Source organism: Mixophyes fleayi, chromosome 4 (assembly GCF_038048845.1).
Source record: "Mixophyes fleayi isolate aMixFle1 chromosome 4, aMixFle1.hap1, whole genome shotgun sequence".
In the NCBI taxonomy this organism is placed as follows: Eukaryota; Metazoa; Chordata; class Amphibia; order Anura; family Limnodynastidae; genus Mixophyes; species Mixophyes fleayi.
This window is the reverse complement of record NC_134405.1, coordinates 303,550,852-303,567,668: the sequence shown is the minus strand read 5'-3', so window position 1 is coordinate 303,567,668 and position 16,817 is coordinate 303,550,852. Positions and strand designations below refer to the sequence as shown.

The 16,817-nt window shown below is 40.4% G+C and overlaps 1 protein-coding gene across 4 annotated transcripts in view; it reads left to right on the top strand.

Moving 5' to 3' along the window:
- Positions 1–16,817, top strand: part of RELL2 (RELT like 2) — a 42,521-nt gene that overhangs the window by 18,566 nt on the left and 7,138 nt on the right. For 3 of the 4 annotated variants that reach the window (XM_075209948.1, XM_075209947.1, XM_075209945.1), the window contains exons 2-6: positions 4,145–4,352; positions 8,303–8,368; positions 8,455–8,518; positions 14,428–14,616; positions 16,072–16,483. In XM_075209948.1, coding sequence (XP_075066049.1) covers positions 4,151–4,352; positions 8,303–8,368; positions 8,455–8,518; positions 14,428–14,616; positions 16,072–16,483 — 933 coding nt within the window. In that variant the 5' untranslated portion in view covers positions 4,145–4,150. Of the gene's footprint in view, positions 1–842; positions 955–4,144; positions 4,353–8,302; positions 8,369–8,454; positions 8,519–14,427; positions 14,617–16,071; positions 16,484–16,817 lie in introns of all 4 variants that reach the window. The other variant, XM_075209946.1, reaches the window with a different exon arrangement.

The following is a 16,817-nucleotide window of genomic DNA, read 5'->3' as shown; positions in this document are numbered from 1 at the left end:
CCATGTTTGGAGGAGAAATGGCACTACACATCACCCCAAAAACACCATACCAACAGTGAAGTTTGGAGGTGCGAACATCATGGTGTGGGGCTGTTTTTCTGCACACGGTACTGGCATACTGCATGTGATTAAAGTAAGGATAAATGGAAAAATGTACCAAGACATTCTTGATAAAAATCTGCTGCCATATCCCAGGATCCTGAAGATGAAACAATGGTGGACATTTCAGCAAGACAATGATCCCAAACACACAGCCAAGGACACTCTCAATTGGTTTCAGAAAAAGAAAATAAAGCTGCTAAAATGGCCCAGCCAATCACCTGACTTGAATCTAATTCAGAATCTATGCAAAAGAACTAAAGATCAGGATTCATAGAAGAAGCCCACGGAACCTTCAAGATTTGAAGACTATTTGCATTGAAGAATGGAGCAAAATCACACCTGAGCAATACATGCAATATGATTCTCCATACAGGAGGTGTCTTGAAGCTGTCATTACCAACAAAGTATTAAATAAATTTCAGGAAGCATGTTCAATACTTTTTCCCTGTGTCATTTCACATTATTACACAAAACCTAAATTATATACATCTATGGTTTCATTTCTTTGCATGTGTGGATCGCAAGGGTTGTTGCTGACATTGGGTGTAAATTTCATAACAAGAGCCCAATTAAATATATATTTACAGAGAAAAATGTTGAGGTGTTCAATACTTACTTCACCCGCTGTTACCGCATTTCATAACTTTTTTTTGTTTACACTATTCTCACCTATTGGTTTCCATTTAACGTTAATATCCTAACTTTCGTTTGTTTATTTTTATTTCTTTGTTTGTATGCAGATGGAATATCAGATATCCATTAGAAAATTTACTGAAATAGGTCTACAGGGGTCCTCTATCTGTTGTTTGACCGACAGACTGGACAACTCATACAGTCTCACGGTGTGACCCGGTGAGTGGAGGTCTATTGGTGCTTGTAGTACTATAGTGAATGCCAGCTAAACTGTTTCCGATTAATTGCTGCAAGTGGACTTGGCACTTGAGTGGTAGCCCCAGAAGAGTATTCAGGCTGGTCATGGGATTGCATATGGTAGGCATTGTGACTAAGTGATTGAGGTGAACATGGAGCTTTCCTGTTGGACATTGAACTTTACATGCTGAGTATTGCAGTTGTATTTGGTTGGAATGTGACTGTAGGTGATGAGCATGAGGCTGTTCTGCTGAACATAGAACTGTTATGCAGGTCATTAGCACTGGCCAATGGGCTTTATTCAATGAGCATGATGCTTTTATGTTGTGCATGGAGCTTTATAGGGTGAGCATTGGAACAGTAGGTGGCAGCAGGAGATTGTGGATAGTGGGCATAAGGATTTATATAGCGGGCTACAGGACAGTTCTACTTAACAGTGGGCATGAGGTGTGTGGTCTAACTGCTGCTTAAAGACATGAAGAATGCATGTTGTGGGCAGGACCACAGAATATAATAAGGGAATACTTTAATCTGTTCCCATTCTTTACTTCAGTAAACCTTTTGGACCTTTTGAGCATAATATATATATATATATATATATATATATATATATATATATATATATATATATATATATATATACTTTTGGGCTGATTTGAACTGAGTGCTTTGTAACTCTGTCGGAGCTGCAATAAACCTCACGATTTTGGAGAAAGGCTTGTTCAAGACATATTAACAAGGATGCCATATTTCCTCTATCTCTTTATACTGGGCATGCCAAGGAATATTGAAAGCATACTTGCCTGCTGTCTCAGAATATCAGGAAGACTCCAGAGTTTTGGGTAATTCTCCCAGACTCCTGGAAGAGCAGACCATCCCCCCACATCCAGCCCACATCTTAGTGAAGCGGGCGGAACAGAAGCCTCAATGATGCAATTTGCGGCACATCACACAATTTTGGCGCTGCCCCCTAGAAACGTCACCAAAATTAGGCAACTTGCGTCAGTCACGGGGACCTCAGGCTTATCCATTTTTTGAGTCTCATCTATGCCGTCGGGTCAACTTTAAACATCTAAACGTAGAATAAAATTATAAAAGCCAGTAAATTACTGGTACTGTTACATATTAGAATTTATACAATGTGCTCAACATTCTACTGAAACTGCTCTCACAAAGGTGATCAGTGATCTACTTACAGCAAAGTCTAAGGGTCATTACTCCATACTCATCCTCCTGGACCTCTCTGCTGCTTTTGACACTGTTGATCACTCTCTTCTCCTACACACCCTTCACTCCATTGGCTTCTGCGACACTGTTCTTTTCTTATTCACTTCCTACCTATCGAACCGATCCTTTAGTGTTTCTAACTCTGGCACATCCTCCCCCTCCATTCCCACTATCTGTTAATGCCAACAAGGCTCTATTCTTGGCCCTCTCTTGGGGAATAAATTCACTTATTCTGCTTCCAGTACCACCTCTCTGTGCTGACGACACCCAAATCTATATTTCTTCCCCTCACCTCTCCTCTTCTGTACTATCTTGTGTAAACAACTGTTTTTCTGCTATCTCCACATGGATGTCCCAACACTACCTAAAGCTCCAAAACAGAACTTATAATCTTTCCCTCCTGCCAGAGTCACCACCTCCCCTCAAATCTCCCTCACTTTCAATATCACCACAATTTTCTCAGTCACTAAAATCCGCTCCCTTGGTGTCACACTTGACTCCGCCCTCTGCTTTATCCCTCACATCCAGACTCTCTCCCAGTCCTGTCGTCTACACCTTAGAGACATTGCCAGAACACGCCTTTTTCTTACCCAACATGCTACAAAACTCTGGCATTCCCCTCACCCGTGTATTCCCACTTCAATCCATCCTAAATGCTACTGCAAGACCGATCTTCCTCTTTCACCGCTCCTCATCTACTGCACCACTTTGTTCCTACACTGGCTCACTGTGTCTTCCAGAATTGAATTCAAATTACTCATCCTTACCTACAAAGCCCTCAACAACCCCCCTTCAGACATCTTAAATCTCATTTCAAAATACTCTTCCTCTTCCCCTCTTAGAGCTACCTCTGACCTGTGCTTTGTCTCGTCTCTGGTAACCTCCTCTTATTTCCGACTTCTCCCGTGTTGCTACCAACTTATGGAATACCTCACCACACCCAATCAGGATTTCCTACAGCCTTCAAATCTTAGCTGCTCTCTGAAAACCCATCTCACTAATACACCCTCACAAATGTCCCAATCTCCACTCTGAACCACACTTGCTTCTTTTGTTTTAGCTGTGCCCTCTTCCACTTAGAATGTAAGCTCTCTAATAAGCAGGGTCCTCCATACGCTTTTGTTTCATCTCTGCATTTCTTTTTGCCAACCTTGTATGTCCCTGTTTTATGCATGTCTCTGTTTCCCCTACTGTACGGCACTACGAAGCACTGTGGGGCCTTACAAATCTACAATAATAATAATAATAAGTTTTTACTCATTGTTTGCAATATCCTTTCTTTGACACTGAGAAATATATATTATTTGGTTCCTTAGATTTACACTTTAGACTACAGTTTGCCTATAGGTTATTTTAAATATTGTTAATGTATTATAATATATTATAGCTATTTAAACTTGTGGCCAGACTTTCTTATTTTTTTGGCTAGTGATCCAGATTACGAATCGTCTTTGGGGACCTATGGTTCAATTTAAAATTAATAATGCATTTCTAATTTTATTTAGTTTACTGTTGCCTACAAGGTAAGAGGAACTCCAGACAGTAACTTTTAAGTGCTTGGAGAAACCCCAGCAGATGCATTAAGTTGCCTCTCGTTGCATGAGAATTTAGAATACAAACTAGATAAGAGCTCTATTGTCCAATAGATTGGACAAGTCATGGTATGAGACCAGTGGGTTTCTACTTTAGGGGGGAATGGGTCTACTCTCTGCTTAAAGAAAGATATTATTCTTATTTATAGGAAATCGTTAGGTACATTGCAAAATAATATTATAATATCATTGATTATTAATTGGTATGATATTATAGTTGGCAAAACAATGATCACAAGGACCTATTCTAAAACACAATTTTTGGCTGACCACCTGAGTGTTATGTACAATTAAATACAATGATGAACTTTAAACAGTATTTCACTAAGAACATTTTTTCATCTGAATGACAGATCATCATGGTGGCTGGGAATGAAACAGAGGATGAGAAAGAAAAGCATAACCCGTATATGCCCTTTCTGCTGGTGTTAGTCTTCTTCATCACAGGACTTCTTGGTTTTCTGATCTGCCACATCCTGAAGAAGAAAGGTTACAGATGTCGTACTTCACCGGAGGAACTGGACCCTGAGAAGGAGAATGGTCCACATAGTGACCAAGACAGTAAGTAAGAAATGTGGGCAGTGGCACTATTGCCTACAGCAATGGGATCAGTTAAATACAGCACAGGACTTTGTGGCAGTTAAATATGGCAGCCTCCAGTTAGTAAAAGCTGAGATTGCTGTTAGCCAGTGTAAATACTCATGTTTGCATTTATATGTAGGTTAAGTTGAATTTGCAATTAAATTTTATCTTTCTGCTGCAAATTAGACAGTGTCTTATTGGTTGCAATGGTTTAGTGCACATTTTGCATCTAAATGCAATCTTCAGTTTATTGTTTCAGGACTGTGAAAGTCCTCTTTGTGCATTCTTCAGCACTCAGCATTTGCAGTAACTCTTTATACCTTGCACCAAGCACATCATTTGTGTGCGCAGCATACACAAATGACACACTATACATATACACCGATCAGCCACAACATTAAAACCAGTGAAGAAGTGAAGTGAATAGCATTGATTATCTTGTTACAATGGCACCTATCAAGGGGTGGGATAATTAATCAAGAAGTGAACAGTCAATTCTTGAAGTTGATGTGTTGGAAACAGGAAAAATGGGCAAGCGTAAGGATCTGAGCGACTGTGACAATGGGAAAATTGTGATGGCTAGACGACTGGGTTAGAGCAACAACAAAACGGCAGGTGTTGTTGGGTGTTCCCGATATGCAGTGATTAGTATCTACCAAAAGTGGTCCACGGAAAGACAACCGGTGAACCGGTGACAGGGTCATGGGCGCCAAAGGCTCATTGATGTGTGTGGGAAACAAAGGCTAGCTCATCTGGTCCAATCCCGCAGAAAAGCTACTGTAGCACAAATTACTGAAAAAGTTAATGCTGGCTATGATAGAATGGTGTCAAAACACACAGTGAATTGCAGCTTGCTGCATATGGGGCTGCGAAGGAGCCCGTGTTGATCCCTGTCCACCGCTGAAAGCCTCTACAATGGGTGCGTGAGTGACAGAACTGGTCTTTGGAGTAATGGAAGAAGGTGGACCGGTCTGATGAATCATGTTTTCTTTTACATCAGGTGGACAACTGGATGTGTGTGCGCTGTTTGTGTGGGGGGAAGAAATGGCACCAGGATGCTCTATAGAAAGAATGGCAAGCCAACGCCGACAGTGTGCTGCTTTGGGCAATGTTCGATGGGAAACCTTGGGTCCTGGCATTCATGTGGATGTTATTTTGACACTTACCACCTACCTAAACATTGTTGCAGACTAAGTACAAGCCTTCATGGGAACGGTATTTCCTGATGGCAGTGACCTCTTTCAGCAGGGTTATGCACAATACCACACTGCAAAAATTGTTCAGGAATGGTTTAAGGAACCTGACAAAGAGTTCAAGGTATTGACTAGACCTCCAATCTCCCCAGATATCGATCTGATCGAGCATCTGTGAAATGTGCTGGAAAAAACAATCCGAGCCATGGAGGCCCCACCTCACAACTTACAGGACTGAAAGGATCTGCTTCTTACGTCTTCTTGCCAGATACCACAGTACACCTGCAGAGGTCCTGTGGAGTCCATGCCTTGTTAGGTATATATATATATACATACTTTGGACTTCTAGGGATAGATCTATTAGATCTTCTGAAAACGAAAGTGGAGGTATTGCCCATACCAACCACTCAGATTCTATCTATTATTTTCTAGACTGTGCTAGGTAAATGATACTGATTGGTTGCTATGGGAAACACTTCCACTTTTCCTTTTTCGAAGGTTTGATAGATCTACCCCCTAGAGTGTACTGCTAATAGCAACACATCCTTAGGTATTGTATTTAAATGTTGGCAACTATTGGATCTAATGAATACATTTTTATTATTAATATAATAATTTAATCATAATCATCACCATACATTTTCCACAGTGCTGTACAAAGAAAGACATTTTAAAATGCGATGAGATGAGTTTCCTTTGTCGTTAGTGCCAAATAATTGTAATAATTGTCCATTAAATTGACATTTATAGTTTTTAATATGTTGCACCTATCCAGGGTCTTACTGATGAAACACCATAAAAAATGAATCAATTTGACTTCTACTAAGGAATAATGATCATTCTGGCAATATAATCCTATACAAAATGCTGGTGTTTAACACAGTTAGTGATGCTTATAATGTGCTCCATTGTATATACATACCAGATTATGTTAATGATGGAAGTGAGTGAAGGAGGTTCTGGGTTTTTCCAACAGGACGCAAACTGACATTTCACAGCACCTAATATGTGCCAAATAGGTTAGTGTGTCAGGTATGCGGGTGTTGGTAACACTGTTACTAAACCTCTGTACATAAGGGTGCCCCTCCAACAAAAGCACTACAGCACATCCAGGAACTTTGTCGGCGATCGACATAGGAGGTTACTTCCTAAAAATGAGGAAAAGATGATATTCACCAAAATTCCACGAGGAAGTCCTTTGCTGGCAATTACATCAAAGTACAGAGACTTTTGTAATGGTGGATTTTAGCAGGGATGAATTAGTATTATGTGAGGATAATGTACACACTCATGAGAGTGAGGATGAGGATGATGACAGTGTAGATTGCAGGTAGTGGGATCTGGCTGAGAGAAGGGAGCTAGCTGATGCTGGTATGCTTGTTAATATTTTGGGTATAATGGCATGTTGGCAATTTTATTTTATTCTAGAGTAAACTTTCACTTTTATAAGAGAGGTGTTTTTTTTTTTTTTTTAAAAGGGTAAACGCTTTTTTTTTTACATTTTTGTTTCCCTGACTTAAAACCACTATGCATGTGAACATAGGCTTTAATCATGATTGGTGCCAGCAGCTGCTTGGTGCTCCTGATCTTCTGTGGACTGATGTGAATCCATATCAATGGCACAGAGCAATGTGACTGGAGACTGGAGAGTGACAAGAACAATGTGACTGGAGAGTGACAAGAACACTGCTACCCCTGTTTCTGTGTGACCAACGGCAATGAGACTGGAGAGGGACAAGAACAATGTGACTGGAGACTGGAGAGTAATAAGAACACTGCTAACCCTGTTTCTGTGTGACCAAAGGCACTGAGACTGGAGAGTGACAAGAACAATATGACTGGAAACTGGAGAGTGACAAGAACACTGCTACCCCTGTTTCTGTGTGACCAACAGCACTGAGACTGGAGTGATAAGAAGAACACTGTCTTTCCTCCTCTTTCAGTGTGAGCTATGGCACAGTACAATGTCACTGGAGACTGCCAAGAACACTGCCACCCCTTCTGTTTCTGTTTTAGCTATGATGCTGGCCAACTGCACTGGAGACTTGCAAGAACGCTGCTGCCCCTTCTGTGTCCGTTTGTGAAATGGCGCCGGATCTCTGTGGAGGGCGTTACTAGAATCCAAAAGTCGCGAGATCCGACGATGCAACAATGACGTTTTGCCTCTTTTTCAGTTCCGAGGGTGCAAGAAAGTACCGAGCCAGCTCGGCTCGGTACTTGGATCTGCAATGTTCGGATGGACTCGGTTTTCGGAAAACCGAACCCGAGTATCTCTAACTTAAAGGGTTTAAAAAAACACATAAATGGAAAATATATGTGTAAGTAAGTAACCATTATTCTTCTTATTCAGCTATGTCCTGTAGCTGGGAAAAGCAAACGTACCGTATTACAATACAGAAACATAACTTGATACAAAAGGTATGAGTGCGTACCTAGCTAGAGCATAGTCACTTAGCAGTAGCACTGTTTTCTAGCATTGATCAATGATACCACAGCTTGTCAGGGATCCCGAGCATAGATATCCATAGTTGAAGTCAGAGTAAAAATGATTATTCCCAATTATCCTACTTCTATAGAACCTGTGGTGTGAGAGTATAGTAAAACAACTGGAGAAAATAATAATTCAAAGCACCTACATGACAATCTGTTTGTGGAATACATTTAAATCATTAAAAGCTGGGTGGGTTTAATATTTAAATATTGTATGTCGGATTGATTTGTTTTTCTTGTATCCAGATACAGATGAAATATCTAACGAAGATACTGTAGAACGTATAGTCAAGTGCATCATTCAGAATGAAGGTTGGTGTTTTTCAAGTTGTTGATTTTGTTGTAGGATCGGAAATAAAAGGTTTTCCATATCACATTTTCATTTCCTTATACTTTAGCAAACGCAGAAGCACTTAAGCAGATGTTGGGGGAAACAGAAGGAGAGGTGCCCATCGGCCCCAGGTAAGGATAGAAGTCCTAGAACTTATAAAGTCCTATCAGAACGCATGCAAGAAAAAATATTAAATACATTGACAACTCTTAATAGCATAATCATTTATAAATATTTTTATGCAATACATAAATCAGGATGTTTTTAGCTTGTACTTAAAATGCTTTTTTACATTATCTCTTACTTGCAAACACATGTTTTGGAATGCATATGTGACCAATTGGCACTGACACCTGATCTGTAGCTGGTGCAAGTGATACGGCTAATAAACACGTACATATGCCCAGAGCTTGAATCGGACAAATGTGTGTGCACACGACCTTGGCATGCCCTTACTGTACATTACCTACGTGCATCCACCACTTCTCACCCCCATTCCACCCTTCAAGTCGTAGGCAGTCAGAAGTGTCATTTGCGTTTAGACATGAATTGCACGCACTTGTGTTAACTGGCGTAAACTTGGTTTCTGAGCATGTGCAGACCAATTTCACAGAAGAAGACTAACCTCCGAAGAAGAATCAGGTCCATAATGAATAATAAATGTCCACAAGGGTGAAATTCACCTTAAACTGTTATATATCACTTATTTGGGACACCCAAGGTGGTCTAAGAGATGTTCTAGCGAAGGTAAAATACAAAGCCTTCTCCTTACTTAGTGCACCCCGTCTCATGTTGAAACTTCTTGGGGGGTCTCTTCTTTGAGATTGGAAACAGCTAGAGACTGCAGAGGGGTGGGGGCAAAGCAGGAGAGAAGGGAGACTTCAGTACTAGAGCTCTGTATATAATCAACTTCTTTGGACAGAAATACTGAAGAGATTGCGGCGTCATCCAATCAGGTGTTGAAACTATACACAGACCTCATGTCCACAGGCCCTGTGCTGATTCTCAGCAATGGGGAAGGGATTCCCACCAAATTGCTACATGGAGCGTTCACCCCGTTAAATACAGTATATATTCCGACTGTAGGAAACCTCTGTATTATGTACACTTTATTGAGAAATAACATGAACAAATAACAATGAAACTATTTTTTAATCAATATAAAATTGTTAGACATTGTCTCAGCAAACAAAAAAGGAAAACACGTCCTATCTGGTTTCATTAGAGAAATAAAACTGCCTTTTGTATTAAATATCTATCTGTATTTCAATATAGGAAGATGCTGTAGGAAAAAGCTACAAAACTATTATAGGCCAGTGTAAAATAGCGAGGATTGTGCTTACATTGTTTTTGTGAGCATAAGGCATGAGTGTGAAACGCTGTTTTAGCTCACTAAAAATCTCCCCTGCATCTGTCCATTACAAACAGGCCCCACCCACGTGTGTCACCTATGAATTTGTTCCATGATAAACTATGGCAATGACGGCAATACAGGTCTATATTTAATGGTCACCTAATACAAGTAACTGTTGTTTTTTCTTCATTTTGTCATATTTTAATAAAGATTTAGCTTTAAGAGCATGAACATTGTTTTTATTTGTCTGTTGGCTGTTGTAGGTATTTGGCAGATCTACACCTGGGCAGGAGTAGTTGTAGGCAGCTGGCGGCTCGTATCTGGTCTCTACGGGGCCGGCACAAGGTGCCCCCCATGTGTGTAGTGTTGCCGCTTTGTCAGTCATGGAGCGCAGCGCTAGGCTGTGACATCATAACCTAGCACCCCCACCCCCAGTGTATCACTGACATGGAGGAACTCACAGAAGAAAAATAAACTATAAAGGTTATGTCATCTGTTTATAATATAGTCATTAATGACAAAACATTAAAAAATTAAAAAAAAATGTTTTTCCCTTCCATAAAATACATATATTAGGATGTTATTAATGTCTACTATACATAAAATTATTTTTTACATTATTTCTCCTGATTGCAAACATATGTTCTAGCATGATTATGTGACCATTATCACTAGTTATTTGTACTTACACACTGCCCAGTAGCTGGTGTAAGTGACACCACAGAAAGTCTCAAACTTTTGAGATGCCCAAAGCTTGAATCGGACGTTGCTGTATGCACTCAAGCTTGGCACGCCCTTACTGTACATTGACTATGTGCATATGCCTGGTCCCCTCTCCATACAGCCTATGAAATCATAGGCTGTAGTAAGGGTTCTTTGCGCTCAAAGATGAATTAGATGTTGTTGTGTTCTCTGGTGTATGGTTTGTTTCTGGGCATGCGCAGAATGATTTTAGGCAAAATACGGCACGGTTTGGCATTTACGTTCCTTAATTATTCAGGCCCTCAGTATTTTAGGTGCCCCCTGTAAACCTTGGTGCCCTAGTTGCAGTCATAGAATTTACCTAGCAGGTTAGTCTTAGAATGAATGGCAATGACTTCTTGCCAGCTTGATTAGCTAGACATAGGCCCCTACTGCTACTCTGATCTCATATTGTTATCTGATGCTTCTCTATAAAGGTCAGGTTAACCAAAACGGTTCCCCCTGGAGCATGCTATGTTCATTTGTGCCCAGAAGCTCAGTAATTATCTGCTAAGTACTGTGATGTGTACCCCTCCTTGCAGAGGCTTTCCCACCGCAGACGGGGCAACATAATACGGAGGTTTCTCTTACAGAAGTCTGTGACAAATCTGCTTAGCCTGAGACAGTCCTGAGGGAAACAGTTTTCAGTCTATGAAAAAAAAAGATTATGTTTATCATCATCACCATCTGCTATTTTTAAAGAAAAAAAGGTGTAGAAAAGTCTGAAGAGTCACAGAGAAGGCCTATAGCAAAGCCTCATATAACAGCAGCTTTATTTAGACTTATCAGCATAATACCAGAGGTATATAGAAATGTTAGCCACATGCATAACAATTCTATTGGGGAATAAAGCATAATAATCTGTGGATAAATATGACATCCCCCAAAAAAATGTCAATTTATTGAGCCGTTGAAGTCTACTGTAACTCCATGACAAAATTATTGTTATGTTTCTTGTTGTATATCACATATTTACATGTTTGGTTTCACATTTGGGTTTTTTTTGGCTTCCATTCAATATTTCAGGTTTTCTCAGTAAGAGTTTTGAATTTAAAGTTTCTTCTACAATTATAGGAATTGGATCGAGGCAGGGTTGAAGGTCCATTTGTTAGCCAACCATATTATGATATGAGTGTTTCACCATAATATCTTATTACGAAATCAGACAGGTGCCTACAGACTACTTTGCCAAAATCCTTTTCCGCAAGATAGCCGCAATAGTAATGACAGTAAAAAAATTGGAGCCCTGTTTCATATGGATCATTAGAGGACGCAGTATGTTTCATTAAACAATATTTGATTTAAATGAAATTGAAACTGCTTTCAGGGTCCTGCTTATAAACCAAAATTGTTGTGTGTTTAGATATTCAGTCTACTTTGATATATCAGCAGTTTGTTATAAAAGTATTATTATTTTAAGTTTTTCTGGACAGCCACAATGGTTAGAGCATTGCTGCCTCACAACACTGGGGTCATGGGTTCAATTCCAACCAAGGCCAAATCTGTCCGCAGTCTGTATAATTTCCATGTGTTGACGGGTTTCCTCTGGGTGCTCTGGTTTCTTCCACAGTGGTTAATTGGCTGCTGAGAAAAATTGACCCTAGTGTTTATATAGAATTTAGAGTGTAAGTTCCAGTGGGACAAGGACTGATGTGAATGGTTACATATTTCCTGTAGATAATTTGACGGCACTATATAAATAACTGAATAAATAAAAGTTTCTCAAATAGGTGTTCAAGGTTTTTGTTGTTGTTTTACTTTTGTTGTTGATTTGCTAACAAATTTGGCATTCCAGTGGCTTATGATGAAACTACAGCTCCAGTACTACATTATATTTTTTGGGTATTGATACTGATACCCTGGAATCTAATTGACACAAAATAGCAAATTAAAATAATTAATTTATGGTGGGCTGTGTACCACAAAAATAAAAATAAAACACCTCTAATATTTCCGTGATCATTTCAATTTTGCACCACAAGTAATGACTGTGGTTTGGGATCCAAAGGGCTATGGTTTAGATTTGTTTCAAAGCACTTAGTGGCGTTATCTACAAGCACAAATAAAGCTAATTGGCATATTCAGCTGTCCAATGATGTAACAGATTCTCCTACTCTTTATCTGCGGAATTACAATGGTCATTCGTGAGTTCAATCAGAAATTGTTCATGGTGAGAGCATTAAGTTATGAATAGTACATTTAAAAGCAAGAGAATAATATGTAAGATGTGGTATTAGCAATCATTAATTTCATAGCTAGTTCAACTCCCATGATTACTCTTCTAAAATTACTAACATTTACATTTTAAAGGATAATTTCACTTTTCTTGTGGAAAATTCTACTCTCTCGCTTTCCCTAACATTAACTGTGGGGTACATCCTCTGGGACACCCGTCCTCTGCACTGAAGACATTGGACCAGTACAAATCTGGGTCCGATTTAGAGTAGGCCACAAACAGAGCCTTATGTTGGCTTTGCCTCTTGTCACTTCGCTAAAATAACTATTGGAGAATCTCCCTACGATTTGATTTTCTCATTATGAGGCACTGTCATGTGTTCTGCAGCACGGAGGATCAGCGAGGAGATTTCATGGAAATTTACAGCCAAACCGTTTCATTTTTTTTAGAGCAAAATGAGACACTGATCAGTCTGGGAGATGCAATCAGACTTGAGTGCAACTGTGACATTTTTTTTTCATGAGGATGGCAGCTGCCTTTACAAATTTCAATAGGCTTTTGTCAGAATATAATTTCACATTCAGTTAAAATAGGAGCTGCTATATTAGCACTTGTAGCCACACTTTACAGTCATGTGACTCTGCCTTTATAGAATGTGTCATTGGCAGTGCTTTTAGTGTATACACATTGAGTTGCTTAGTCCATTGTTCTTGTGTGCCTGGGGAGATTACGCACTACAGGTTCCTGGTCAGTGTCTCACCTCAGTTGTGATTTAATTTCCTCTCTCTAGTCAGTGGCAATGTTACAGGAGCACTTGTCACACTGACGTTAACCCTTTTATGTGCTCTGCTAATAAAAAAGTGCATAATTAGGCACTTGGGTCCTAAAAATCCAAAGGCAATTTAAAAAAAATAAAATAAATTGAGATAAATTGAGAATATATGGCCTGATAGGGGGCAGGGAGCAGCAGGTGAAGAATGGAGGGTTGTTACTTCCTTCAGCATTATTGTGTATTTGTGTTCAATGTATTTCACTACATGTACACTTGAATGGTCACTAATACCGCTTTCATACTGCCGCCCCGGCAATATCCCGGGTTTTTCAAGCCGGGTTTTTGCCGGGGCTCGGAGCGTCCCAGCTCAGAAACACCATTCATACTGCACCTCGGACCCGGGAATTTCCCGGGTTGACCCCATTCATACTGCACAAGTCTGTGCCCTGGCAATTTGTGGGAGTCATCACCAGAGCAGTTTTAATTTCTCCTAAACTCCTCGAATCTTTGACGGGCTCCCACCGATGACATCATCCTCCAGAGACAGGCAGACAGCCAATCAGCTTGTTTTCTGTGCAACCCGGGTTGAAAAACCCGGGTTGCACCATTCATAGTGCAGGCAACCCGGGTCCGACCCGGGAATTACCCCTCGACCCGGGATTTTTGACTTGTACAATTCATACTGCACCAAGACCCGGGTCGTTTGAGCTCGCCCCGGCAAAAACCCGGGATTTTGGTGCAGTATGAAAAGGGTATAACCTGGGGACAGAAAATGATCCTCTGTTATAGTGAAAGGACTAAGACATGGGAATCCACAAGATTATTTTCCCGTGTACCAGCAAACTTTTTTTTTAAGTCTTGAAAAAGATTTATTTAGGTTTGTTTACCAAACATTGCTTAGCAGACAAAATTAAAAAAAAAAGTGCAACCAATTGAAAATGTTATAATTGATGATTAAACCAATAAGGTCAATCTCCTCCTTCTGCTTTGTAACCAGTTTGTGTCCACACCGTGAAAGCCAGGACGCTGGACCTCCTCATCACCACACAGTACACCTCGGCTCAACACAAGCGCCCTGCATCCACTGTTCCCGCAAGAAGAGGAATCTGCTACACCGTATGGGACGGTCAAAGGACAGCAGGGGAAAGTCACATCCTGGGGAAGTCACAGTGTTCTCTGTTGGAAGGTATCTCATTGGCAACAAAACTAATCATTAAAGTGAAAATACATCTAAATAAGTTGCTGTGCATAAAATAGTTACTAGTAACATTGATATTATTATATACACTGGGAAAATAGTGTGTTCCTTTATGAAAGTTTTACTACCAAGCACAGCAGACTTAGCGGTATATTTTCTAAACTGCGGGTTTGAAAAAGTGGAGATGTTGCCTATAGCAACCAATCAGATTCTAGCTGTCATTTTGTAGAGTGCACTAAATAAATGACAGCTAGAATCTGATTGGTTGCTATAGGCAACATCTCCACTTTTTCAAACCCGCAGTTTAGTAAATCTAGCCCTTAGGAGGAATTCAGTTCCACGCAATATCCCGTTGGAGCACGCACTTTCAGCTACTATGGTAAATAAAACGTGAGGCTCTGACAGAGCTTCGCTACCAATTGAATCCCCCGTTACTGTTCTGCAAAAGTCCTTTTGCAAAAAGTCTCTCTGAGATACTTGAGGAAGATTATAGAGGACAACTGCATAACTGTATAGAAGCTAATTTACAAAGAGAAATGCAAAGTACCTTGGTTTTCCCCAGTGTGCCTTGATGGGCCCACCCAGTGCACATCAAAGTCCATGCCCCCCTGTCCGCACATACCAACAGTCACCTCACACTACAAGTGTACCCAGATATGTGGAGGGGTCACATCAAGGTCAAACCTCCGACCTCTTTAGGACCACACCTTTTATAATGCCCAAAGCATTTGCAACGTTAAAACTAATACATTAATATTGAATTAAACAGCGACTTTGTGGGTCCTGCTGCGAACAGCAAAATGCCTTTGTTTTGCAGCATTGCATCTAGATCGCACACTCATCACACGACTACTCGGGGAAAATCCCAGGAACGCACTGTGCAAAAGTCGAAATGTCACATCCACCATTAAACCTTTGTAATATGACCATAGGCAAATGGAGAAGGGGGGGGGGGGGGGGGGTTTCCTAGTGCCTGGAACCCCCCCCCATCCAAGCCTGGGACACTGTATAATTGACGTGGTTGGACCCTGCTCCCACTTCACACAGCTCTGCTTAAAAAGGGAGAGCTGGCTGCACCTAACAGTAGTGCATGCAGCATTATCCATGTATATTATGGGGATAGGAAGAGTTGGAGAGCAGCCAAACATTGTCTAAAATTATAGCCACGCCCCCATGCATTCTGGTCACGCTCACTGGCGACGTGGTGTGGAAACCCCCCTCTACATATCCTGCATTTGCCCCTGATGACCACTTTCATTTTGTCCCCTAAAATACTGCTTAGTTTAGGTCTTAAATTAAGTGAGGAACTTTTAGAACATTTGTCAATTTTGTGTGTGTGAAGTGAGTGCACCTAGAAATTCGCTTTGTGCATGACCTTCTATGTCTTTACCCAAAGATGTTTTAGACTATTAATTGTATTTTTGTTTATTGTTGTTTTTTTAGGTTTAGAGTTACTCACATTGGAAAGAAATCCAGTAATCAAGGGTCACAGGATGACCCAAATGTCTGCAGTGAGACCTTCTCTTCTGATAAAGATCTTGAAGAGCAGCAGGAAAAAAAACCTAAAAATGGCATTTCCACTCACTGGACTTATGGGACACTGGATCTGTCACAAAATGGACCAGAGGTAGTGGAATTGGCCAAGTCAGAGATTAAAAAAGATGCTGACATCAAGCTGGAGGACAGCAGTGGACTTAAGCTCTTGAAAGGGAAAGTTGGAAGTAATTTGACAAAGAGCAAAGGATCGAAAGATAGGCGGAGTAGTGCTCCGGAACAGACGGCAGCTCAGCGGGAGAGGATAGACGTGCTTCAACTCAGAGGACATGAGCAGCAGAAAGAGGCAGCAGGAAAACAGGTAAGGAACCAGGTAATCCGGGTGTCCCATACTCGCCATCCTACCTCATTGGGGTTTTTTTCAAGGAAAAAATCAATTATTAATTTTAAGTATTGGTATAGAATACATTTATTTCTGTTTTGGGATGTTAGGACCATTTCGATCTGTGAAAATAAAGTTAGGCTTAGGAGTAAAAGATAAAAGCATTATCCAGGCATGGTGATGTTCACAAATTGTACATTTTTATATTGTATATTTTTTATGAAAATTAGGAACTCCACTTCAAAATATGGAATTCCCGAGAAACGTCTACTTCTAAATAGAAGTTACTTATTTGTATATTGTCTCTAGGGAG